We start from the raw sequence: 27,206 nt of genomic DNA, 5'->3' as shown, positions 1-27,206 counted from the left end.
GTTTGATACTCTTTAATCATAATGGTGAAGTCTTTTAGACAAGTAATATTAAAAAATATTTTTTAAGATGATGGGTTTTCATAGGCAATACTTCTCAGTTTGGGCAACGGAAAGCAAAATCAGTAGCAGACAAAGATATAAACCTTCATATGATGAAGCCCCTGTTCCCGAAGATGAAAATTCTAGATTATGAAAAGAGAAGAAGTTACATGACAAGTGACAATAGCATTTTAAAAACAAATACATCACAAAGCAATCTGCTTTTAAAATAAAGTGGAAGGCCTGAGAAAAAATAAAGTTCATGTGGGCTAGAATTTTGCTTCCTGATTAAAATATGAAGGTATTGCTCTTCCTGTACAAATTCCAAAGGAAAAAGAAAAAAGCATATAGCTGACAAAATATATTGTTTTGATGCTTCTGTTTCAGCTTTGTATAGTTCTCCTCCCCACAAAATAAAATTTCATTTTTAAAATTATTTAAAAATCTTAAGAACATTTAAGAAAACCACTACATTTCAGGGCCCATTAGGACATCTTTATTTACTGAAGGCCATAGACTAGTTCAGTTTCCCAAACCTTGAGAAGCCAGAACAGGCATCAAGCATGGCATTGACCTCAAGGGAAGATAATCTGTGATTTTACATGGAAAAGGCTCTTCCAGTGTCAGTACCTCAATAGAGAGAAAATCCAAGTAAGATTTTCTCACTTACTAAGTGCCTGGGTTTGAAGTATAAATGAGCTGTGACTCAGCAGCAGTTCAAGTTACACACTTATGTGGTACAAGTGATCTCTCCACAACTGAATTTTCCCCAACAGCCCAGCCCTTCTGTCTTTGATTTCCCATTGTCTTTTTCTGTAACCCTTTCTTTTGCCTCTGGTTGTGTGTGGGATATATGAAAAGAATGTTTGCACAAAGTCTTACTTCAACAGCAGTACTTCTAAGAGGACTGGGTTATAAGCTTGAAGTTATGTGACTGAAAATACCGTTCCATCTGATAAGATAAATACTTGGCTCAAGTCACTACAGGATTGGAGTCACTAATTTTGTTTTTAAGCTCCTGACATAGCTACCAACTTAACGACAAACTGGTCTGTCTCAGACAAGTACGTATCATACAGATTTCATAAACACAACAGAAAAAATAGTAATTTAGCTTCTTATTGTGGCAATGGTGGAAATGGTTTTGAGCCAGTGTCCTTCAAACCATGACACTAGTATAGATAGTCAGATAAATAAATGTTAAGTCTGTTTAGCCATGAACTTTACAATTCTGTATGGACAACTAATATGCCATGATATGTTCATAAAAAAGATAAAATGTTTTTTCTGGCAAATTAGCACAGAATCCTTGTCATGGAGCTGGATCAACTGTATGAAAGATCTTGCTATAAAAAGAAGATAAGATTATAGATATAGATCACAAAGAAATAATAAATAATCACAAAATTATATTAGAACATAAATGTAACAGGATTTTTTTTTTTAGTATTTCCCAAAATCTTGGCACAAAAAATGTTTCTGGTAGTACTGTAAAGAAGAGTTTTATTGTCCAATGGGAACAACATGTTAGGGACTTCATATCCTGCCTAACTAAATTTGTTTTCTTGCAGTTAATCAGTTTTGGTTTTTAGTTTTTATGAAATTACTTATCCAGTCACCATTGAAGCCTGTAAGTTACTTGTCTGCGATCATACCATTACAATTAAAATCTTCATTCGTTGAAGATACTAAAATAAGGGTTACTAAGTAGCAATTTGGAGCACTCGTGCAATGAGATGCAGTGCCCATTTCTAGTAAACTACGGATCAGAGCAGAGACTGATCCAAGTTTCCCCAGCATCTGAAAGCAGCCTAGTAGTATACAGGAAATGAGCAGGTGGTTCTAGATGGTTCCTGTAGGCTAACTACTCAGGAACATTCCCCAGCTTTTAGGTTCTCTTCCCGGAGAAATAACAGACATGCTTATAAGGTGGCAAAAGTAGTCTTGTCTACTAGTGCCCAATGAAGTAGTGATTCTGAAACAGTGACTCTGGATTGTTTTTAAATTAAATGTCTTATTAAGTATCTTAGTAAATTTCTTACTCATGATAGATGGTGATATCACATAGTTTTCTGAATTGGGGAAAGTACTCACAAATTTAATTAATTAATTAACTTTATATATATAACAGAACACTGAATATACTTTCTTAGAACACTGATCTTTGCTATTCCTCATAACACAGGAGAAGATAGGAAGTTACATACTGCTCAATCGATTACCTTCAACTTCTCCTCCAGAAGAAGCAATTTTTGAGAGACTTAAATATGTTGTTCCTACTACATCATTTTTTGTAAGACGATCCCTACAAAAAGAAAAAAAGAAAGATTTTATTTAAATATAATGCTGGTCGTCCTACATGGAAACAAGCTACCAGTGACTAAATGCACTCCAAGACACTGTACATACATTTTATATCACGTGGAATGCTTTAATATTACTAACACAGATAGGAATGGCTAGTTACAAAAGTGGGCTATATCATGAAGAAGTCACCTGACTTTTACACTATCACCTAAATAGTGATAGTGCTCAGTGCTCACTGCACAAAATTAACAATACTCCCATGTTACACTAATCAGGTCTCTTGTAAAGAAACCATAAAGGAAGATACTTAAACACTTGCTTAAATACCCTCATAGACTGTAAAAATATCTGACATCTATAGAACCAGACTTTTCTTCACTTAATATAATTTACCTTGTCTAGTACTTCGATTAAAAGTCGTAACTCACCAGTCAACAACTGCAAGTTTTATTTTCTCACACATCGAGGGAAACTGAAAAAAAAACACAATTAAAATAAAGTAACCCATTACTTATTTCACCTCTGTAGTGTTAATGCCCTAAATTCCAAAAGCATGGCTGTTTTCTACAGAAACAAGAAAAAAAATCTGACCTTGATTTGAAGATAAATTATTTGATTCCACTCTGGATTAGCATTTTTCTCAATTATATTTGTGCAAACCTGCAAAAAAGGAAATCAACTATACAGCACATCAAAGATAAAACAGACAAAAAAAGCATATATTAGCTATCATATCCTGTTTGGTAAGATGAGGGGTAGTAGTTAATGATGAATTCCAAGTGCTTTATGCTGCAATGAGCCATTAGTTTTCAATTGGTAAATACTGCTAAACTGATCTGCATATGCAACATTAATGACTATTGGAGGGAAAAGAAAATTTTGAAACAGTGTTTAAACCTGACACTAGAGTTACCCTACAGGAAAAAAGCTTGTTATTTCCACTAGCTACAATTTAATGTGCTTTCACACTAGTACTGATCTCTTTTATCAGAGCAGAGAAATGAGACAAAGGAATGACTTGATTCCAGCTTGCTTTATGCAGATTTTAGAGTAGGTGAAGAATATATTCTATGAGAGAGCCTACGTTATTTGCTACAGTCATGTCTACTGAAGATCCACTACATTATTGGGCGTGGCAACCTAACTATATAACATAATAAAGGACTGACATTTTTCTTCTTAGAAAAAGGAAAAGATTGGCCAGCAATGAATATAGGTTGTGAAATCGTGCTTCAGCTCAAATTTGGTATTCTAAGGAACACATTAGTAATAAAATGTACAAATACTGTTAACCTGTCCAGAAAGATCTGTACCATCAGTTACAAAAAGCAATCAGGAACAATCGGTAGGCAAGCAATCTGGCATGCATCAGTTCCTAGCAGTTAATCATACATTCCTTTTATTAGTCATCAGCTTTACACCCATTCTAATGTACCTTGTAGTTTGTCCTCATTTTACGAAGTGAACTTTAGGGCTAATGCTTGTTTATTTCCATAATTTCAGTAAACTTAAAAATGTATATTGGCATATGAAATCTGTTCTCAGGACTATGATTAGAATGCAAAGATTCAGATATTTACTAAATTACCTTTTTCCCCGCAAAAGAAACTTCTACAAATGGATCTACCAGGTTTTTCTTGTCCGCTTCTCCTCCAAATATTTCCTTGACAGTCTGTGCAAAAGCATCATCCACTGGAGAGGTGTCAAAGAAGAAATTAAGGTTTATGCTTTTTTATTATTATTTTATTTTATTTATTTATTCAGCCTAAATAATAAATTGCCCATAGCAATCCCGCCGAAATCAACCAGCTTACAGGTATAGGTAGGGTGAAGTCTAATCTGATAAATAAAATTCTGAACAGTGTTGCTGGTAGAAATGGAGAATTTAGGCTTAAGAGCAATTTCAAGAATATAAATTTTTGAAACATCATAAGGAGTGCTGATGTGCTCCTGAGTTTAGAGGCATGGTTGTATTTGAAGAAAAATTATGCATGTACCTGTAGACATTGTAATTTGTTGTCACAGATATAGGTAAGAAATTAGGCTAAGAAGGGATAAAAAGCCACCCATATTCTATCAGAAAACACATATAATGAGAGAAATAGCCTTTGTCTCAGCAATATAGGGTTGACACAAGTAAAATCTCACTAAACAAATTAAGGTCAAACTGCTTACAAGCTCCCCTGTCCTCCAAGGCTGTTTATTTAAGCTTATGGTGCTCAATTTATAGCCCAGAAACTGCATGCAGCTTTCTGGGATACAGCCAGTTCCTAGTTACTTATTTCCTGTGGCCACTCAGGAGCAGGTTGCTGGCAATACAGACTGCCTTGGCCATCACAGCATCAGCTGACTGATTTCAGCAGTCCTGTGGCCTTTCCCCCATTGCAAAATAGCTGCAGCTATGAGCCCCTATGAAGAAGAATTAATGGATTGCTGGGAAGAGGAAGGTGCAGGGGGCCATCAGCAGTACTACTTATCTACTAGGATCTAAATGGCCTTGGAAAAGAGGGCTGCAGGGAACCAGCTGTCTGATTACCTCTCGAAAGCGGGCAGGGATTGGGATCCTACAGGAAGTTGACACATGCACTGTATATTGAGCTAGACATGCACATAACATCGAGCTTATCTGCAGATCAACTGTACTTGAATGTTAGTTACTTGCATGTAACTTCTGTGATTGGAGAAGGGCTAATGAAGATGACCCTTTTCCACTACCAGAAGCTGTGTGGCCCACTCAGCAACAGATGAACATTACTAATCTAATGGGTAGCATACTAAATTATCCATTACAAGCATTAAGTAGACTTACTGAGCATTACCAAAGGAATTGAAACGGGCTACTTAAGCCATCACAGAATCATTGGCTCAAGTAACAATGTAAAACACTCAAGATGTTTTACATTCAAGGAATGTTTCTGTACAACTAACACAAATATTTCTAACGGTAATCAAATACACCAATGGACAAGTACTAAGAAGCTACGTACTTTGCGGAATGTCCTCAGCTCTGTAGATTTTGAGAAGGAAAGTAACCCATCGAAGTGCAATTCCAGCAGGTAATAACAGATTGCTCTCTACATCATCGCTTTCATTATCTCTTTCCCTTTTTTCAACCTGTTGGGAGATACAGCGGTACATAGTATCTAGTATATAAGAAAAGACAGAGTAATGTACAGAATTAAGGTGATTACTTAAACTGGTGCCCACAATACTTTTCAGATAGAAGACTGTTGTCAATTTCATTATAAAGAACGAGATTTTGTCAAATTACCAAGCCACAAAAATTAATTCTACCTAAACCATTTTACTTACATTTTTATCTCTAAAGTACTCAATTGCAGGAACCCATTATAATCACACTTTTAAAATCATCGTCATCAGATGATGATGATTTTGGCACTTGTACAATGCCAACGTCATGTAATTTTCATACTCATGTCAAGATGAATATTGTGATAAGGCATCTTACTGCAATTAGAAAATGCATACAACTCTGATACAATTTACCAGAACTTACTGCTTCCTCCTTTAAAAATAAATACTAAATAAAAGATTTCACCACAAATAATTAGACATATCCTTGTGATTTCAAGAATCATGAGGATAGCAGAAAGGAAGAGTTAATATGGAATAAGGAGATCTTCCATGATTCTGAGAACCATAATATATTTAACTAAGGAGTAGCAGTATGCAAAAATCTCAGGCAGGAAGAACAGCAGAACTTAAACTACAGACAATGGTCAAGTAAGAAAAACATCACACAGAGTGCCTGTTTCTACCTTGACAGAACAGCAGACAGTTAAGGATTGGATTATTAAAACTATCTACTGCTTTCATATGCATCAAATTACTTCTGCCTAACTCGTAATTATTCATTTTCACCTGGCAAATATTTGGAGCTTTCTGGTACTCTATGAGCTTGTCTACATTATGTAGTAGTGGAGACATTCCTGACTTAGTCCTGGAACTGGTATCAATATGTTGCTCAGCCTGATTAGATATGCTAAGGAGAATTATATTTTAGCTTGTATGCAATACCAGGCTAACACATCTCTACTTCTTCCAGGATGTGAAGACATGTCTACAAATGGTAGATCAACACACTCAGAGCTGGTCCAGAGGTTGCTTAATTGGACAAGATAACAAAATAAGCTTTGAATTAGCCACTTGGTACTGGATGCCCTTGAAACAACTTGTAAATCTTGTCTTACTTTTAAGTATTGCTCACAGAGTGAATTATACAGTATTCAAAAATGTCAGGGGGGCATGAATAAAAATCCGTGGGGTGGAGAGGGGAAGAAGGACATATAAATGAAACTTACTGGTGGCTCATCTCCAGTTCCCAGGACAAACATGCTGACTTTCATATAGCCTTTAGCTCCTGAATTTGTATCTTCAGGATCACTCAGCAATAGCCATTTTCTCATGATTGCATGGCCTAAAATAAAACAAACACCACCACCCACCCCCAGTAATATGCATTACAAAATGGCAGAAATCATAAAATCAAATTCAACTGTTCCAAAAGCATGCTTTATCCTAAAACTAATTATTTTAAAAATTTATTCTGTCCTACACAGGTCTCAATAGTGCCATTCAAAACAAATAATCCAGTGGTGTTAAAATGTTGTGGCATACTAATTCAGGGTCATAATTATCAAATATTTTTGCATTATTTTCATATTTTAGGTTTGTGATACCAAAACTAATATCCAAATTTTAGGTGCTTGTAGTTCATCTTGAAACCACTGAAAGGAGTTATATATTGTTGGATTTTTTAAAGTTAATACTTAAAGCAGCAATCTCAAATAACTTTCCATTAACTTTCTTCTTTTACTTTAGAAATTTAATGAAGGTCTTCAATTTCAAGTTTCAGGCTAGGGAAAAAGGTCTGAAGTAACTGTTACTTACCAGGCTCGTCATAAACATAGCCAACATCAATCTGAAATAAAGATCAAAGGCATTACCTCTGAAGAAATACCAACACAGAAGAATGCTAGGGCAACTCCCCTCAAGTTTCTCATTGAGTACTAATACATTGTTTTCTTGTCACAAACAAAAGAAAGTTTACATAGCATAATCTGGGGAGGAGAAACAGAAAATGCCTTACACTGACAAATGAGGGATTTTGAATGGATACAGCAGCCAAGAAGAAAATGCAAGAAAAGATGTATTAGAACTAACAGCTGTGGTTACTTTCTTCTTTCCCCAGATCCCCAGCTTTTTCATTTATCAGAGACAGAAGATGGGGCTAGCTTTTGCTTCTTGAATTCCCTATATTCCCCTACTATTTTATGTTCAGACAGGCTTTTCAGAACTCTTCTGTTTCTATTTCCTGCTCAATATCTCATCCTTCAGTTCCAGAAATGAAGCTTGTTTTTTTAATGAATAATTTCCTTTTTCTTTTATGAAGATGATGGGCAATTTTTCCCCCCACTGTGTCAAATCTGGACAAGACTGCACATATACCACGACTGTATTCATTGTATCAGATTTCAAACATGTTCAGGAATGTAAGTATGTTTGCTCATGGCCATTGGGGCTAGTATTCCTTGCAGATAAAGTCCGAAAGGGTGATTTTCTAGAGAGAATTACCCTTGGGGTTTTCTCCTGGAATGTGTGCCTGCAGGAACAGAAAGCAGTTGAATGACATGCTGTCACGTGCTTAGTGAATGATCAATCCTCCACAGAGCAATATACCACTGTCTGAATCACTAGAAATTACATAGATAATAAGCAGTGAGAAGCAAAAGCAACCAGCTTTGTGGCAGAAACTGCTTCACTTAGAGAAGAGCACTCCTCCACACTTGCATATTTTTGTGAAAAACTGGTCTAGAGACCTACTGAATTTACGCAGTACAAAATAAGCAAACAGAAAATACGGCCAACACTGATACTGGAAATGTTATAATAGCCATTACAATTGTCATGTGAATTCTTTTTCTGTATTGTTTTAGGAATACCTTCAACAGGCAGTTGTCTACCTCCCAATATTGACCATAGCAAATACAAATAAAGACAATCTCACTAATATCATCAGAACCACAGAAATTACTTTAAGGGACTTTTCCACCACCTCTTTTACTCAACAAACTTTTGACCAAAGGAACACCTTTCCACATCACTTTAGAATGTGTATCTTTATGCCGCCATACATATCACTGTTCTGCCTATTAGCTACCTAATAAAATTATCTCTTCAAACCCTACCTCATACCAAATAATCACCCTGATACCTTTTGAGGAAAAAATTTACCTTTTGGTAAATATTTTTTTCTCTTGGATGCAAGTTATAGAACTTGGTATATAAAACATACAATTTTCTTTAACAATAATCCTCTACTCAAATAAGAAAACTGTTTACTAGTGCTTTGAGCACATAGTCTCTAGCATGAGAAGCAAGACATCATCAGGTAATTCTTTGGCCCCATGTTGAAGTAGTATAAATTTAAACATTTAAAACAAGTACTTAAAAAATTTCTCTCATTTTATTTAATTTAGTCAAGATATGGAAGTTGTTTCATACCCACCTTAAATTCTCCCATTAGACAGTCTGCTCGTAGAGAATAAGAATCATACACCTAAAAAGACAGACAAGCATGAAACAGGAATGTTCCTAAACATAATAGTGAAATGGCCAGACAATGCTATATGCATCCAGCTGCCTTTTGAACATCCACCATCTTTTCTTACCCGAATGCTAACTGTTTCATCAAGCAATTCTAAAGGAGTCATGTGGACATTGTAGAAAAATATCTGTTAAAGTAAAAACAAACAAAAAACCTGTCTCAAAATGACAAACACATAAATCGTAACAGAAAATGCAAAAACATTCTTTTAAGAGGCTTGTGAAGCATGCCTGCTACAGTACTTTTACCCTGCTCCTTGCTGGACACATTATATGATAATTTAGCACAAAATAAAAAACTAAATTTAATAAATAAACTTAGTACAAAATAGACAAAAGACAGTCACGACTTCCATTTGAATGAATGCAGTAGGCATAGCTGTGCTGCAAACTTTCAGCACTGCCCTTGCTCCTTGCTCTGCACTTCACATTTTCCTCAGGGGAACAACTTTGGGAATTATAAAGGTTGTTCATTTTCCAGGACATTCAATCCTGGTCTAGCCATCTCTGTTGTAGCTGTCAAAAAGGTCTTGTTTAGGGCTAGTGATGATAATGATTGTAATGATTTGCATCTTTGAAATTCAAGGCCACAGGAATAAATCTGATAGTTTGACAGCATGAAAATAAATATACTATTTATTAGCTTATTTGTTTTATTAATGCATATACTATTAGACCACACTAAGTTTGGTTTTTGAGCTCAGCTATACTCCAGTCAGTATTTTATCCAACAAAAGGGAAAGGTACATAAAATGGTCCCTCCTATTCCATTTTTAGCCTAATCTGGATACTGAGAATGCCTAGGAATTGATTCAATAGAAGGTGCAACTGGCTTTCGTCCTTCCCGCTTTTTACCACTGCTTCATAAATCTTGACTCCTACCTACAGCTTAGTTCAAGTCTCAAAGTTTTATAACTTCCTTGGTTTTGCCTGCATGTGTTAAACATGCTTGCCACCCAGTTCCAAAATCTTCTGAATTTTCCACACATGTCCAGATAATGAGTTACCCCTCAGCATTCTCTCTATTGAGCTTAAGCGTTGCAACATGAGTCTTCCAGACATGGGATCATTCTTGCATCCCCTATATGGCTTTGAATTCTCTCCTATATTTCAGTGTGTTTGATGTACAGATCCCTGTCTGGACAAAGAAATCTAGTTGTGCTTTTACAAACCATGGGTAGCAAGGCAATGACATTTCCAGATTCTGTGTGGCAGTCTTATTGACCCAAAGCCTTGCACTGAAAGCTTGTCTGCACACCCCATAGAGGTCTACAATGATTCCTAATTAATTTTTCTGTGATTTTATAACCTGCACATAACTATTCAAAGTAATTATTATGTCACATGGCCCACTGTATCAAAGAACATCTTGCGTATGTCTCAGCTGAAGTTTGAGTTCCTTCAAGAGAGCTTTATCTGCTAAGACTGCCAGCGACAGAGATGTGTTTAGTGATGTGAATACGTAAAGAAAGGGCCTGGGAACTGCAAAATGCATATTAGCCATAATTACCCTTAAATGTTAGCAAATTCTTATTCATTGATCATAATGAAAGCTGTAATAACTGTTTTTCTACATTTGGTAGCATCAACATTTCAGCTACAGTGTTCTTACGCCACTCACTTCATCAAAATATGGGTTGTTTCCTCTTTTGATTCTTGTTCGGTGTGTCTGACCACAAACATGAACTTTGACTACTGGTTTTATGTTATTTCCAGGCAACTGACGACCTTCAATGACTCTAACACGAATCTGGAAAAAAAAAAAATTGTATTAATTCATCTCCTATATTATCTATCATCCTGGTAACAACAATTTCTCACTATACCACCAAAAAAGTTAGCCAACACCTGAAGTAGCTGGCAGATATGGACTGGAGAGACTTTTCAAACTTAATTGTGATAGCAAGTATAATTTTACTTGATTTTTACAAGACAAGTTGGGGATAAGTATTTCAGTAAAATTTTTTTGACTTGCTTTTACTATTTATTTATAAACCTGCTATTGTAGTTTGAAATCTATACAACTATACAATAAATAAGGTTCATCTAGATTTCAGTCAGAACTTTACAAAATTGGACATCTCTGTAACAGGCAAATTTGAAGAATACTTTTGAAATACAGGCTTTCAAATGAAGAGGCCAATTGTCTCTACAGTGCATTAGATTCGCACAATCTGACAAATTATGCTCAGGCTACGTCAAAGGAGCCAGACAGAAAAAGGGAACATGCAACATTTAACAACTCTATTACCTGGAAATCTTGCGGTTTGTTAGAAAGGATTCTCCGTGTTTTCTTTCCTTTGGTGATGCGTTTAGCTAGCTGGGCTTCCTTCGTGCCACTTGGAACTGTTGGTGTGATACCACCAACTGGACCATCCAAGCCATCCTCATAACCTCCATCATCATCTCCATCTCATACAGTAAAAAAACAGTGCAATTAATAAACAAATAGCTTGATGTTAAAGTTACAGGAGTAAGAGTCTGATATCGAAGAGTTCCACTGAAATAGTCTTATTATCTCATTTCAACAATTTTTTTGCTAACCACATGCTTCCAACTCTTCTTGAAAGCTAGACATTTTAGCCTGCTTAAGAACAAATTTATATCCTAACCAAACTAACTGTAGATCTGTCCCTCTTCAGGATGCAGAGTATCTAATACAATTCCCATACACTTTTTTGAACCAACCCATTAAAGTTTTAGCAAAGTACAGTTCAGCTGTAATCATCACCAGGCTAGTTCACAATACACCAGAATTGATTAATTTTACTTGAGTTGAAGCTGTTTCCCGGCAGCAGGACTAGGCTATAGCACAGCATTGGTTTTTACTTCAGAATCTTGAAAACACGAAGACATTTAGGGTTTGCCATCCAAAATAAAACTCTGAAACCTCCTCCACAGCATTTAACTGTGGAATAAGTTGAAGTTTCTTAGTAAGCCTCTTTTACAGTTCTGAAATCACAATACCTCTGTGGAAGACTGTTCTGCAACCACATGACACTACAATACTGGATCATACAGTGAGATTCCAGTATTGCAAAACAGGTTCCATAAATATCTAGACCACAAAAGTGTGTCACTCCCTTGTGTTTCCAGCTTCTTTTCTTAACTGAAGGACAGTGACTGTAGTAAAATCTACAGGAAGAACAAGCTGTGTCTCTGATGTTTAGCATTAACAGAATGTTTGTTAACTTTATGAATTAGTTTGCCAACACAGGGTGATGATCACTTTGCATAATGAAGTCCTCAGTGATCCTTGTAAGAGACATATAAAAACACAGAGATTGACATACCGTGTATTTTATAACCTGAAGACCCCACCTCCTTAACATCTCTCAAAATCCATCTGCCTGGATGGATCCATGCAACTGATTGATTACACACACTGACTTAGCACTTAATTTTTAATTTCTGAAACTGAGCTGTAGCAATCTCAGGTGGAGAGGTGATTTCATTTCAGGGAAATAGGTATTTACAATAATTAACTAAGGTGTTTGATAATTTGCACTGAAATAATTTTCATGCAGTTGCTGGATACTAGCTAAAAACCTGCCATGTTTTATTTTACCTGTATTACCTCACGAGCTCACGAGCCATGTCTGGGACAACCAGGGGATCAGGCCCAGCCAGCACAGGTTCATGGAAGGCAGGTCCTGTTTGACCAACCTGATCTCCTTCTATGACCAGGTGACCCGCCTAGTGGATGAGGGAAAGGCAGTGGATGTGGCCTACCTGGACTTCAGTAAAGCCTTTGACACTGTCTCCCGCAGCATTCTCCTAGAGAAGCTGGCGGCTCACGGCCTAGACAGGTGCACTCTTTGCTGGGTAAAAAACTGGCTGGACGGCCGGGCCCAGAGAGTTGCGGTCAACGGAGTTAAATCCAGTTGGCAGCCGGTCACGAGCGGTGTTCCCCAGGGCTCAGTACTGGGGCCGGTGCTGGTCAATATCTTTATCAACGATCTGGACGAGGGGATCGAGTGCTCCCTCAGTAAGTTTGCAGACGACACCAAGCTGGGCGGGAGTGTTGATCTGCTCGAGGGTAGGAAGGCTCTGCAGAGGGACCTGGACAGGCTGGATCGATGGGCCGAGGCCAACTGCATGAGGTTCAACAAGGCCAAGTGCCGGGTCCTGCACTTCGGCCACAACAACCCCAGGCAACACTACAGGCTGGGGGAAGAGTGGCTGGAAAGCTGCCCAGAGGAAAAGGACCTGGGGGTGCTGGTGACAGCCGGCTGAACATGAGCCGGCAGTGTGCTCAGGTGGGCAAGAAGGCCAACGGCATCCTGGCCTGTATCAGAAATAGTGTGGCCAGCAGGAGTAGGGAGGTGATCGTGCCCCTGTACTCGGCACTGGTGAGGCCGCACCTCGAATACTGTGTTCAGTTTTGGGCCCTGCACTACAAGAAGGACATTGAGGTGCTGGAGCGTGTCCAGAGAAGGGCAACGAAGCTGGTGAAGGGCCTGGAGCACAAGCCTTATGAGGAGCGGCTGAGGGAACTGGGACTGTTTAGCCTGGAGAAGAGGAGGCTGAGGGGAGACCTCATCGCGCTCTACAACTACCTGAAAGGAGGTTGTAGCGAGGTGGGGGTTGGTCTCTTCTCCCAAGTAACAAGCGATAGGACGAGAGGAAACGGCCTCAAGTTGCGCCAAGGGAGGTTTAGGCTGGACATTAGGAGAAATTTCTTTACTGAAAGAGTGGTCAGGCCTTGGAACAGGCTGCCCAGGGAAGTGGTGGAGTCCCCATCCCTGGAGGTATTTAAAAGACGTGTAGATGAGGCGCTTAGGGACATGGTGTAGTGGCTATAGTGGTATTGGGTTGACGGTTGGACTCGATGATCTTAGAGGTCTTTTCCAACCTTAATGATTCTATGAAAGTAATATAATACATTTTTCCAAAAATATGACTTCCCTGCTTCGTTGGTTAGCCCTAGCATTACAGCAGATAACTGCTGTTTCTTTGAGCATTCAAAAACCTTTCTTTTCTAAACAAAAGCCATTTTGAAAAGCTTTTAAGCAACATCATTCTTTTGTAACCTGTTTGCACCGAAAAAAGGATGCTAAAAACCATTTTATGTCAGGAAATGCCAATTTTGTTCCTAGCTGTACTTCTGAATCATCCTTAATTTCTTTAAAATCACTATCTGGCAGTCTTGACATGCTTGCTTCTGGTTACATTTTTTCTGATGAACAGTGCTGTTGAATCACTTTCTTGCCTGATCTTAAATATCTCTATGATCTTTTAACAATAATGTTCTGAGAAAAGACTGAAATACCTTCTTGTGTATTGGTCCCTCCTGGATCATTTGGATTTGGAGGTCCAGCTGGTGGCTCATATCCTACTACCAAATCAATTGTTGCCTATAGAGAAATACACGTGGGTTTTTTTATGTAGCACAGAGTATTCACAACAATTGATTTAAAGCAGTAAGTTGTTCTAACACTGTACATGAACAGTTAACTATTCCTAGCCACAGCACAGCTGATAATAAAATTTCAGCTATTAGTAACTTAATAAACTGTTATTAAGCTATATATACATTCAAACAATAAAGATTACACAATTTGCATCTAATGGAATAGGCTCTAAAATAGTATCTAACAAATGGAATCACTGTGTTTATATTTAGAAAAATCTGGCACAATACAAGTATATACGATGTTCTACAAATGTTAATTCATTTAGTTCCACAATATTTATGGCAGACTAGGTGACATCCTAAATTTGCAGATGGAAAAACAAAGGCAGTGAGAAATAACGCTATCTGATCAACAACATAACAAGTCTGAACCATAAGTAAAACTTCCTATCTGGCTCTTCTAATTGCTTGTTCATACCTCCATCCTGGAAGAAAAACACTATGTCATTTTCCATTCTAATTACAGAATTGTCTTTTTTGTGCTTTTCTGTGGTTTTGGATTATTGAACAAACCATTGTTATTCCTAGTTGCCACAGTAACATGAGTCGTCAGCAAAAAAAGCCCAACCCTGTGACCAACAAACCATGATATTAAACTACAGCTGATGAGATACTGAAATTACCCTTAAAGCCTCTTATTATTAAGTGTACTAGAATGCAACATGAAGGGCCTTAGCAGCTAGACTGCACAAACACAGTAAGGTCCCAGTTCTAGAAACTACTTAATTAATAACTAAGTTAATAACCAGCTAATAACTCTGTTAAATTTAAACACATGCTAAACCCAGTTAAGCAAGTTCTTATGTAACTTTCTGAACTGAGCTGGCAGTGAACAAGTTCATGATTATGTGCTTTCTAGAATCAGTGCTATGACACAGGTCCATATTAGAAAGAATACAGCAAAAAAGTGCATATGGGAACTCCATCTGGTACTTAGGAAAATGCTCTTTTTCAACATCAGGCTGATTTTCTTGCATACGCTGTGGCCCACAATATTTATAACATATATATAGAAATACATAATACACACACAGAAAACAATTTATCTAACTTAAAAGATATTAAATACACTCAGATGGTATAGACGTAATTATATCTTATAAATTTCCTCTGTCTGGAGTTTTTGGTACAAAATTCCAAGCATTTAAATTATAAAGTAAAAATAACTTGAAAATATTTTTGTTTCACTATTAGCCCTGTTGCTGGAGCATTTTGATCAAGAATACAGTAAAATAAAGAAATGTAAGCCACTCACTCCAGTTTCTTGTCCCCTTTCATTTAGCAGAGGTATGAGTTTGAAGGGAAAAGATCTGCTCTGGTTACCTACAAGATCCTTAAGTGCTATGGATGCACTGCCAATTAATCTGAAATGAAGTAAAAATCATTATTAGAATGCAAGTATACATCAAACAGAAGTTCCCTTTTGTTTTTTGCTAGTGTTTGTTAGTCAACCAAATAACTCCAGCTGTGACTTGAAAACCCAAGACACAACAAAAGATCATTGCAAATGTTACCTAATGATTGTGTACTGCTAATTTGTGTTTTCTGTTTCACTGCACATAAATGTGCTGGTGTTCTTTACAGAGGACACAGCTTTAACCTAAAAGAGGTTAAAAACCTAAATGTAAATAAATTTTATGTGTATTTTTGAAAATAATCTTCTGTATAACTTTCAACAGCCACGTCACTTGTTTTCTCACTGGTAGACTAAAGGATGTAATACTTTCCTTCCCTATATAGCTTTGCAAACTCTCAGATGAGAAGTAATGTATAAAAGCTAGATATGACAGCTGTTGTACTACACAGAAAGAGACACAAAAAGACATACACACATCTCTGTAATGAAAACAATGAAAGAGAACAAAGGCAATCGATGTGCTTACTAGAGGCTTCACAAAATTAATCTTCTTGCCCATATTCTTCATTTTGGAATAGGTTCATCTCCTTGCCTCTAAATTCTCAGAATGTTTTGATATGGCTCTAGAGAGGCTTACCAAAGAAAGCTCCCCAGGATATCTGACATTATGTGGTAGACTTCCCTGAGCTACTTCTGCCTACTTTGGGACTGCATCTGTCACCCCCATCCTCTTCAAAAAAGTGAAAACTGCATGCACTTTTAACCCAAGAAACTTCTTTTAGGGAGAGTTTCTAACAGTGTGGCATTGGTCTCATGATTTCTGGCACTGTATTTCATTCCCATCGTATAGTAACAGTTTACTCCTATAGTAACAGGATTATTGGAATAACTGAGATTTTTGCCAATGAAAAAACCCCAACATAATTTCACCCTGTAAATATTACAAAGAACGTGTTTTACAAACAATATACCAGCTTTTCTGCCAAAGCAGAAAAAAGATCTGTACGTGGAGAACTTAACTGAGGTCCCTTTGAATAGATTACAGTGCTTTTTCATGGAGAAGCTAAGGATGCAAGAGCATTATTATAGCTACTCTCAGGTGCTATGTCATGAGAACATAATTTACTTTTTGCAAAGTACATTAGGATAGGTGAGTATAAAACATTCATCTCCCGCAAATATACATTCCAGGTATTACACATTACAACTTTCGTTTAGCTGTGCACAAAAAACAAATACACTTTCTGTTTGAATGACCTGTTAGAATTATTTTGGTGCTGTCACCTCCTCAGTCAACTCTGCTTTCCCAATTCATCTCACTCCAATCCCAGTTGTCTTTTTGATAGTTTTGACTCACTACTCAAACCTTTCACTTCTGCCCCCCAAATTGCCAGAGCACAGTAATATTCCAGCTATGCCTCACATATTCATCACACACAGGGGATGGGCTAGATGTGAAAAGCAGTTTAAGATCAGGCCATGCTGGAGAGGAAATGCAGGAAGCTGTTCTAACCTTTCAGATGACCATAACCAAAACTCTGATGCCATTTCTAACACCTGCCTCTCCTCCCTTTACTGAACAGACACCTGGATTCAGTATTGTAGTTTTGATCCAGCGTCCCTTAAAAAACTACAGAAATACACCTAGTTATTTCAGTGAGTATTAGATTAACCCTAGGTACATTTTCACCTGTTACAAATTGTTGCACAGAGCTGGACGTTAGCTGAAACACTGACTCCATGCATTTCTCAACTTTGGGGAGCTTAAGAAGCAATTTCTCCTGTTATGAAATCAAAATTGCATTCAACCCGCAAGACAAACCTAGATTTGGAACATCAGATACACATGCAATGGTCTTATTTATCCCTCCAACTGTAGTATTATTTGACATTGCTTACGATTTGATGTAGCAAATCTTGACACTAAACAGTAATATCGACCTAGCTCAGGAAACAACAGCAGATGGTCTCTCTCAAACAGAAAGAGGCTTTACTTTTTCCCTTGTGGCTTCCACATTCCAAAAATTGGTGTTATATAGAAGTCAAGTAAATATGACATTACACACCAAAGAGAACATCTCTCTCTATATTTGCCCAAACTTTTCTATGTAAAGAGCAGGTGTCACACAGACAGACATTGATACTATTCAACAGTCAAAGAAAAGCAGAAAAGGTTCATTCCATAATGATTGCAAATCCCAAAGCAGTTAAGAGAGAAAAATACTGGGTAGCTTAATGCATTTTTCTTTTTATTACATAGCCTTCTAATATGTTAATAGCTTTGAAAGCAAGTATAATGTAAGCAAATGGGAAACTATTCCTACAGTTGGAAGGAACAAATGCTTGAATTTCATTTACACAACTGGATACTGAAAGAAACCAACTTATCTTCACTCTTTTTCCTTCAATGCAAAATTAATCAACAAAAGCTTTCAGTTCCAAATATTCTTATTTTCCCCAAATCCTTCAACTGTGACTATGCATTCCCATTTGAGAATAACAGAGAGAAACATACATAGTTTGAGGCATCATAGGAGGGAAAAACCCAACAAGACTACCTAAAAACAGCTAGGTCAAATCTGATTCCAGAGAAAGGCAAAGAAAATCTTTTCTTATGTACATTTGTAGAAAAATTTTGTAGACTTGCTATTTTGATTTGATATGAGCTGGAGTGACTTACATTAACTCCAAAAAGAACTTCAGTTCAGAAGTCACCCAATCTCAAATCATCTGGATGACTGCTTCAGCAACCACAGCCTCCTATCTGGTTACACTAACTCAAGAACACTAGTGCTTTTGCAATTTTCCAGTGTAAATTTCCATTTCTACATCCTCATCTGTCCTGTGGAAATGATAACTGTGCACACATTTGAATACATAGTAATTGTTTTTAAACTGCTAATCGCCTTCAGAAGACTGAAGAGGGAGTCAGTTACATAGACTACTTACTTGCCACTAGTTGCCTCTGAAGTCCTTTGTTTCCCCCTCCTTCAACAGGTTGGGCAACAATAGTCTCCAGTCTTTTTCCACTCTAGCAAAAGTGAGAAATCTAATATTCAGCCTATACACTATCTTAGCCTACTTCTAAGCTTTAGCCAAATACTAAGCTTTAGACAGTCTTTTGCCTTCCCCAAAGTGGTCCTGTTCACTGGATTTGGGATGTTTCACCCCTCCCTTAGCAGAACCACAGAACTGATGAGGCTGGAAGTGACCACTCAAGATCATCTAGTGTAACCCCTCTGGTCAAGCAGAGCCAGCTAGAACAGGTTGCCCAGGACCATGTCCAGTTTGGTTCTGATCATACAGCTACTCAATGGCTGAAGTAATATTTTCAAAAATAACAAGGAATGCCTCGAGGTCCTTGCTAGGTCTCACCTTTGTGACTCGTACAGGTCTTGGAGAAAGTCTTTTTCCTGAGTTGCTTCTCTCAGAACTCTAATCTTTGGACTAAGTCGGGTAAGATCAAGTCAGCTAAGTCAGATAGCAGCAGCTTTGTTGTGACACCACAACTGCTGTTTAATGCATTGATGCAAGGTCTGCTACTGTACTTGCTTCTGATATGTAACTAGACCCCCAGTTCTCTGCATGACTGCTGTGAAGTTGCTGTGTTCCTCTGAACTCTGAATACTTTTTACTTTCAGGCAGGATTGCATGCAATCTCCCTTTGAAGTCATGACTTTCAAGGTGAGAAGGAGTCCCTTCCTTCCAGCAGAGCTGAAAAGACTTTCCGTCACTTACTCATCCTCAAAGGACACTGCTCTTTGCTGGAGCTATTTCCGCTTTCTTCCTCTTGCCTAGGCAGACAACATTTGCCCGTTTAATTCCAGATCACACTGGTCTCTTGACACCATCAAGTGGGATAGTTTCTGCTTTCAGAATAGCTCAATACATCCTCTGACCTTTTGTTCATCATCTGTTTTGGCAGTAGACAGCAAATGAATATTGCTTCTTAACTCTGCTTAAACACCTTTTTGGCCATCTCTAAGACTTGTATATGTATAGTGCCCAGTCAGTCAGGTCTCTTAAACTTCTCCAGCTTTGCAGAAGTAAAGCAAAAAACGTGTCCTGCCACAAGCAGTTTAAACATTCTGGTCTACCACTGAATAAGACATCAAAGATAAATGCAAAGTCCACGTTTAGAAGCAGATTTTAAACCACTTCAAATATACCTTATCAATATTAGGCCTATGATACTTTCCCCCCAGTAATCCAAAGGGAAATACTTAGTTTATCAGTATGAAATCAATGAACTGGTGGTGACCAACTATTAAACACAGTGTTGCATTTGTGCCAAAGCTAATTAATCCGTTAGTGATGTGGTTAGCACTTCCTGTTAGCTGCCCTAATAACCAAGAGAAGTGAAATTTAACACCCATGCCTGGATCAGGAAATGCTAACTCACAGTACCAACCATTTTATTACTCCTCCTCTGTTTGAAGGTAGCAATTTATACTAAATTCTTTAGCATAGCATGTCCTCCAGCCGCTTACATGCTACTTCTACTGGAAGCCCAGTGATTTGAATCCCCCAAGCATTTAAATTCTTTTGATTTATTTTTAAGGGTTTATTTTGGCAGAGGTTTATATTGATTATTCTCATGAGCAAACTTGATCCCACACTGCAGTTATAATTGCTACACTCAACCTTTCTCAGGGTATATGTTCCATTATAGATTCTATGCTACAAGACCCAACACCCACCTTCTGTTATTCGTGCTGTGTTTTAAAATTTTTATTAAGAGTAAACCAACTATTTTTATCTTCTTTAGTTATTTGATACTACTCTTTGCAAGAACAAACTTTAAAAAAGAAACAAAGCATGGACACTATTTTGTACAAGGCACAAACCAGGCTGGATCTTACATACAATGCATGCAAGGAAAACCTGCAACTATGCACAGCCACACTGACGTGGAAAAGAATCCACACAAAAGGGTACAGCTGTAGGAGGATTCAAACAATCCAGAAATTATTTAACTATGGAAAATGCTTAAACAAGATTAAATAATTTGCTGCACTGTTCATTTGTGGTTGCATTTTTCTGCTTGAGAAAAGGGTGTGCCCAATCTGTTTTTCCTCTGTGTCGCTAGGTTACTAACTATGCAAAGAACATGGGGGAACACATAATCCCAACTCTCTTTCAAACAGAATGAAAATCACTTCATTCAGACACGACTGTAACTTCCTGTTAACATTTTTTTTTTATTAATTTCAGAGGGACAACTGAAGTTACTGGAGTTTTTTTGTTTTTTTTTTAACTGCATAAAGATTTGTGTTCTGAGAGTTTGAAATCTTTCTACTAACAGTATTAGACATAATAGAAAACAGATGTGTTCTCTTTTCAAACATCTTCATGCTGGAAAATCTAGCTAAGCATGGATCATATGAGTCTTCTCTAATTTATTCCTATGATGGTCTGTCCGCATACATGTCAGTGTGGTTTACTTTATTTCTTTGCCCATGACTGTGTCTTTTTACCATGAAGAGCACTCATTTAATCTATCTGCAAAAGCTTAGTGATCCTGTAAATGAAGCAGTAAATTCTATCTCCAGGAAAAAAGAAACAGAAAAATATTCAAATGTTCTTGCAGGCTTGATTTACAGAAACATGCCAAAGCAATGAGTTAAGTGTTTTGGCACAGTGTAAAAACAGAGTAACATCCACTGTGCTCCTCCTCCTGCGTCAGTGTAAGAATGGGCTGGATGAACAGCTAAAAAAGTTTCTAGGAGCTGTAACAAATCATGGGTTACATCGCAATCTTTTGCTGTGTTGTTCTAGAGGGGACTATGGGTTCTGTAGTCACCTCTTACGCAGCAGCAGACCAGGTGCTCAGAACTAGTCAGGAATGGAATGGAATTCCACTGCATGGAATGACAGAGTGTGTATTGGCTAGGAGATTTGTGAGCAGCCAGAGAGAGGGAGTTGGGTTGAGAAACATGTTGTTCTGCTCCTAGCCTACATTGCAGCGAAGAACGGCAGCAGAACATTTGAGCAAAAGTTGTCTCTACCTTGAAAATAACAATAGCAATCCCCACTGCTTATTTTCCTACAGAAGAGAGAAAATAAAGCCAAAGACATGGTGGTGTTCTTCTCAGTGCTCTTTCTCGGGCAACACAGTCCCCTAGACATACCCTTTACACTCAAAAACTAAATCCCAATTCAATCTAGACTTTAAAGTAAAATATATAAAAACATGAACCTCTAAAGGAAAGATTATTGATTTAGACTCAAATCCCACTTAGCTTAAACACCAGATAGTGTGTTAATGGGTCTACTCATGAATAATGTCAAAAGCACATGGCAAACACTGGGTTTCTGAAATAATGGGCCTTTACCTCTGAAAGACTTTTCAGTTAACCACATCAAATTTACATGTAAAAATTAAAACAATACTGTCCAGCCCTCACTCCCCCCCCATTTTTTTTAAACTGACATTATAATAGGTCTCAGTAGGACCTTAGGTAGGCATCATACTCCAACTTTCCAACCCTGAACTAGCATGCAGACAAAGCAAGGGAGTGTCATTTGCACACTCTTCCACCGAGCATCTTTTTGGAATGCTGCAGCACTGCAGGCATGTATCTAACTATAGACTTTTTCTTAAGTATTAAAAGAGGATACTATGAAAGAATGGCAAAACTCAGTATTAGTAAATAGAATCAGTAACTACAGAAATACAGGTTATGCATACATGCAGGTAATATGTGGGAAACTTATTCCACATTCCCTCTTTCATATGCTCCTTTGTCTAAATGTGAATGTTCATTAATACCAAATCTCTTCTGCTGTTTCAGTGCTTTGTGTCTTTAAAAGAAATCCAAGATGACATTTCCTATTATCTTGTTACAGTCAGGAAGCCTGCTCATGTGTTTCCCACTTCTCACCCCCTTATCCTGTTTCCCTGCCAACAGCCCTTCCAAACGCATCACACTGCAAATATGTGGTTATTGAGGATTTATTTTCAAAGAGCATTACTTTGAAAGTGTTGTTCTGTCTTTGGTATGGACTATATATATTTTTGCATAAGAATAAGTAAGTGGTGGACAATTTCCAGTGCATAAACCCAAGCAAAACAAACAGGCATTTGCACAAGCTGGGGGTTAAGTGCTACAAATGAGTCCAGATAATATTTACAAATACAATTTGAAAAAAAAAACCCACATGCCTGTTTAACTTTGAACCCACATACAGAGTGTCATTTTAGGGGCTTCAGATAAGCACCTTCCTTTATTTTCTGATACATTATAAAATCCATTACAAAATTCTGATTACTGGCAAGCTTTCCTATATCAAGTTCTGTGATTTCTGGGATTTCCCTAGAGTCAGACGCATGCAATATATTCCTGCTTTACTGACCTACAGGAATCTCAAGAATGAGAGATCTGAGGACATTGGCTTGACTCACAGTGATTTTACGACAGAGCTGTTACAGTATTGTAAAAACCTGAATTCACATATTGGGAGGAGGCAGAAAGTAGTAAAGAAAAGCTAACAGTGAAGTGGACTACTATCAATAAATATGAATATATGCCTAGCTCAGTGTCATAAAAAATCCAAATTTGCCACAAAAAAAAAAGAAAGAAGATAACGTGAGATCATACTCCCTTTCAAAATGGCAACAGCCAACACTACTTGGCATTGACAGAAAAGAGAGAGCGCGAGAGCACAGCAAACCGAGAAATGGATCCTTGTTTAAGATCTTGGGCTTTATACAAAGAAGTAGGGAACTGGCATCTCATTTTTGATAAGCTGTTCTTTTTTTCTGCACAGATTTAAAAAAAAAAAAATCTCTGAGTGATGCTTGTCCAAATATATATATTTATCTTTTTAGACAAAAATCCTATGATTTAAAGCAGAGATAGGCAGAAGATCTTAACCACTATGGGACAGCTAAAGAGTAAACACATTGATGAAGCTTTATCTTGTTACGCATGTTAAGAAAGAACTCCTAGACTTTGCCAGAGCTTTTAGCACAAGCATGTTTTAATACAAAATAATACACTCTATCCCCGCTGTAGATTATCTAAAAGAAAAGCTTTCTGATAAGCTTGCCGCCACCCAAGAGCTTACCCTTTTCCTGCAATTGATTTTAGGGACCAGGTTTATTTCTATGTGACAAGTCATAAAACAAATGGCATGCAGAACACAAGAGGTTGCTAACAATTTCAACCAGTAATTTATGTCTTCTTCATTGAAATGATCTGCATGCATTGCTTTAAGGTATCCTGTACACCTCCAATTCTGATATTAAATTAAAGCTTAAATCCTACAAAACTCCAGATAGATTTTTTTTTTAAAAACTGTATCATCTTATGTTCAGAACTACATAAAACTTGTTAGAGTCTGCGTTATGTATTTGTTTCATCACAAATACAGCAGGAACCTCAAAGTCCAGGTCAAAATGACAAAAAGTACCCTCCAGCTTTACTAAAGTTTATATATTATGCTTTTTAATAGAATGTGAATTAATTGAATTCTAGTGTTCCCATATATACCATTTTCATTTTTCACGGCACCAATTTTCTTCAATGGCCACAATTAAAAGGTCCTATCAACTCAATTCACAGGAATAAATTGATTCTTATTAAAAAAAAAGTTTGAAAAATACAAAGATTACTCTTAAAAGTTAGTCGAACAAGACACCTTATTTACATGTTTACTTATTACATGTTCCTATTCTGTAAGAGTATAAAACTACAAAAAATGTTTAAATGCCAACATGGACACCTGACAGCATTTCAGTACTCTAAAACTTTTTATAATGTTGTCTCCTTTCATATAAAGATAGAAGCCTCAATTCAAGGTGGTTCCTTTCTCAGTGTCTTCAATAGCAAGATTAAAGTAAAAAAAAAAAAAAATATCCTTTCCAGAAAATCATACACTCTCTGCATCTTTTCTGTTGTAATTACTTCATGGGTAGAAAAAATAGATATATTTTCCATTTGAAGGAAATCTATTTGTGTTTTGTGTGATATCCTTCCAGGCACACGTAGATATAGCTACTGTTTGTTTATCTTCAGTTCTCTAAAATCAATAATAAAACCTGATTTTGTCAAAACTAAAACTAAGTATCTTACTACTACATGAAGAATTTTTTTCCTGAGGACTCAACAAACAACTGCATGAATGAAACTTCCCTTTAGCCTCTCACAAATGAAAAAAAAGGACCATACACAAAAAGATCTGCAGACTTAGATCCCATGATACCTGATTTTTAGATGCCTGAAAAATGCAGAAGCCAATTTTAGGTATATAGATGCTGTACATACTGCACTGGTAGAGTTTAGACTTCTAGGGTTCAAGCTTATCGACATGTACTAACAGCACTAACCAAAACAGAAATGGTGCAGGAGGGAAAAAGCCTTAAATTCCTGCATGTTAGGGGCATCGTAAAAATGGGTATTTCTATTTGCTAAAGACCTAAACTCTAAATCCTTTACTGATAGTAGGAGTCTCTGCCTTTCCTTTCCAAGAAACAAATGTCAGAAAAGGCAATTCTCAGTGGCCTCCCACCCCATTTTTGTAACAGTCTAGAGTCCTCCTCTAAGGAATGGGAAGCTAGATATCCATTTTCTTCCTCTGCCGACGTTATTCAATTTACTTTTCACAGAATATTCTCTTAATATCAAACTACATATTTTCTTTTTAAAAAAACAACAAAACAAAACAAAACAACCAAACCACCAACCAAAGAAAAAATCCTCAATCCATTTTTAAACAACGTTTTTAAAATACAAAGCAACAGCATTGCCAATCTTGCCAATGCAACGAGCCTGAGGCTTATAACACTCGGCCAACAACTGGAGACAGATTAATTTACCTACTCAGTGTGAGAGAATTTACTCTCACATCTGACATTGAAAAAGTTCTGCAAGCTGATCTTGGGGAAGTTACTTCTGTTTTCAAGTTCAAGCTTTTTAATGACTGTGAAGAGAACTCATGATTCATTGGGCCAGGAAGAGCACAGTAGGAACATGACATTTCATAGACTACAGTAGCTAGGACACTCAAAAAAACAGAAACCCAGATTCCATTCCCAAGATAGTTTTTGTATTTTATCCAACATATTTATCCTGATGACTAAGTTAGGAGATGAGTCTAGGACTTCAACCCCCCAGACGAGATAGGAAATTGAAGTTAGGCTTCCCCTCTTCCTAGGCAAGACTTAAATAAGTGACATAAAATATAGCCTCTTGGGGAGATTTTTAAAGATGATTAAGAGCCTTAACTGCATTTTTGGTGGTTTGTGTTAGCTGTGCTCTGAGAATGCCAATTAAGAGTTCTTCAGAACTACTTTCTGGACACTTATTATGTATAGTAGTCTTGGGTACTGCGCTGCACCATTCTGCAAGATGAAAACTTGCACAGTGTATCTGTAGTGGCATAAATCTAGTTACACACAGACTTTTATTACAAGTAAGCACCAACTGAAATATGGCATCTGTGGTTTTCAAATGTCAGTAATAGGTGAAGGGATCTAAATTTTACACAAATTCTGCCTTAAATGCCTAAAACATTCCTTGAATTTAGCTTCAGCATGTCTAAAATTAAGCACAAAAAGAAAGCTGACACTTTGCCTCAGACTAACAATCCAGCTGGTAAGGGATGGAAAGCCCATTGGCTTACAGGCTACAAGTAGGTATTACATCAGAAACCATCTAATTGCATCCATCATTACTCTCCAGCAACTATCAAGTCCATTTCTTCCCTGGACTTCTGTATTGAAAGTTGTGTTTAATACTGGAAAAAAAAAAGAACATACTTGTTTTGTCCAATTGTTTCGAAATCCTTCACAATAATTGTCAGGGAAGATGAACTATCCAGAGCAATTCCTTTCAAGTCAAATTCAAGAATCTAAACAAAAAATAGAACAAAACCGTATTATAATTACAAGTTATGTCTAAATTAATTAACAGCAGAGTAGCATATACAATAAAATTATTCAGAAATAAATTTTGCGTTTAGTGAGAGACAGACCAGACCAGCTTACATTTGCAAAAGCAAAGTTAAAAATCTGGGAACATGCTCATCGCACATTCTTGATTTGCTAGTTACTAGTAACAATAACAGAAAAAGAACTAAATTGTTTAATACTAAGCCATAACCTCTTTTGCAGTTCCACTTCCTTATAGTAACATAAGTATTTTCTTATCATTCATAAGATCTGATACTATTCCCCCACAATACTGGTTGAAGTCAGTTGCTGTTGAATTTAGAAAAGTATTTGTAGGTTCCCTTTCTTTGTATTCCTAATTACAAAATGTAAGAATAACCTTTAACTTTCATTTCTGATTGTGAAAACACACTACTAAGAAAACATTTTCCCCAAGAAAAACATTACTGAAGATGCAAAACAGGACCAGTCCTACAAACACCATGAAGAACTTCAATACATGATTCATTCTAATTCTGTAGGGTTTTTTCTTAGTATATAATAAAGGATCCAATTATGTTCCCATA

At 37.1% G+C, this 27,206-nt stretch overlaps 1 protein-coding gene across 1 annotated transcript in view; it reads right to left on the bottom strand.

Moving 5' to 3' along the window:
* Positions 1-27,206, bottom strand: part of MYOF (myoferlin) — a 75,276-nt gene that overhangs the window by 39,940 nt on the left and 8,130 nt on the right. Inside the window, exons 4-18 of the mRNA XM_075154715.1 lie at positions 26,509-26,600; positions 15,645-15,753; positions 14,246-14,330; positions 11,225-11,385; positions 10,595-10,723; positions 9,039-9,101; positions 8,876-8,926; positions 7,258-7,288; positions 6,669-6,784; positions 5,334-5,460; positions 3,935-4,038; positions 2,938-3,006; positions 2,775-2,818; positions 2,262-2,344; positions 144-182 (exon numbers count right to left, since the gene is read on the bottom strand). Of these exons, the coding sequence (XP_075010816.1) occupies positions 144-182; positions 2,262-2,344; positions 2,775-2,818; positions 2,938-3,006; positions 3,935-4,038; positions 5,334-5,460; positions 6,669-6,784; positions 7,258-7,288; positions 8,876-8,926; positions 9,039-9,101; positions 10,595-10,723; positions 11,225-11,385; positions 14,246-14,330; positions 15,645-15,753; positions 26,509-26,600 (1,303 nt within the window). The remainder of the gene's footprint in view (positions 1-143; positions 183-2,261; positions 2,345-2,774; positions 2,819-2,937; positions 3,007-3,934; positions 4,039-5,333; positions 5,461-6,668; positions 6,785-7,257; positions 7,289-8,875; positions 8,927-9,038; positions 9,102-10,594; positions 10,724-11,224; positions 11,386-14,245; positions 14,331-15,644; positions 15,754-26,508; positions 26,601-27,206) is intronic.

Source organism: Calonectris borealis, chromosome 7, assembly GCF_964195595.1.
Source record: "Calonectris borealis chromosome 7, bCalBor7.hap1.2, whole genome shotgun sequence".
Taxonomy (NCBI): Eukaryota; Metazoa; Chordata; class Aves; order Procellariiformes; family Procellariidae; genus Calonectris; species Calonectris borealis.
This window is presented reverse-complemented; position numbering and strand designations above follow the sequence as displayed.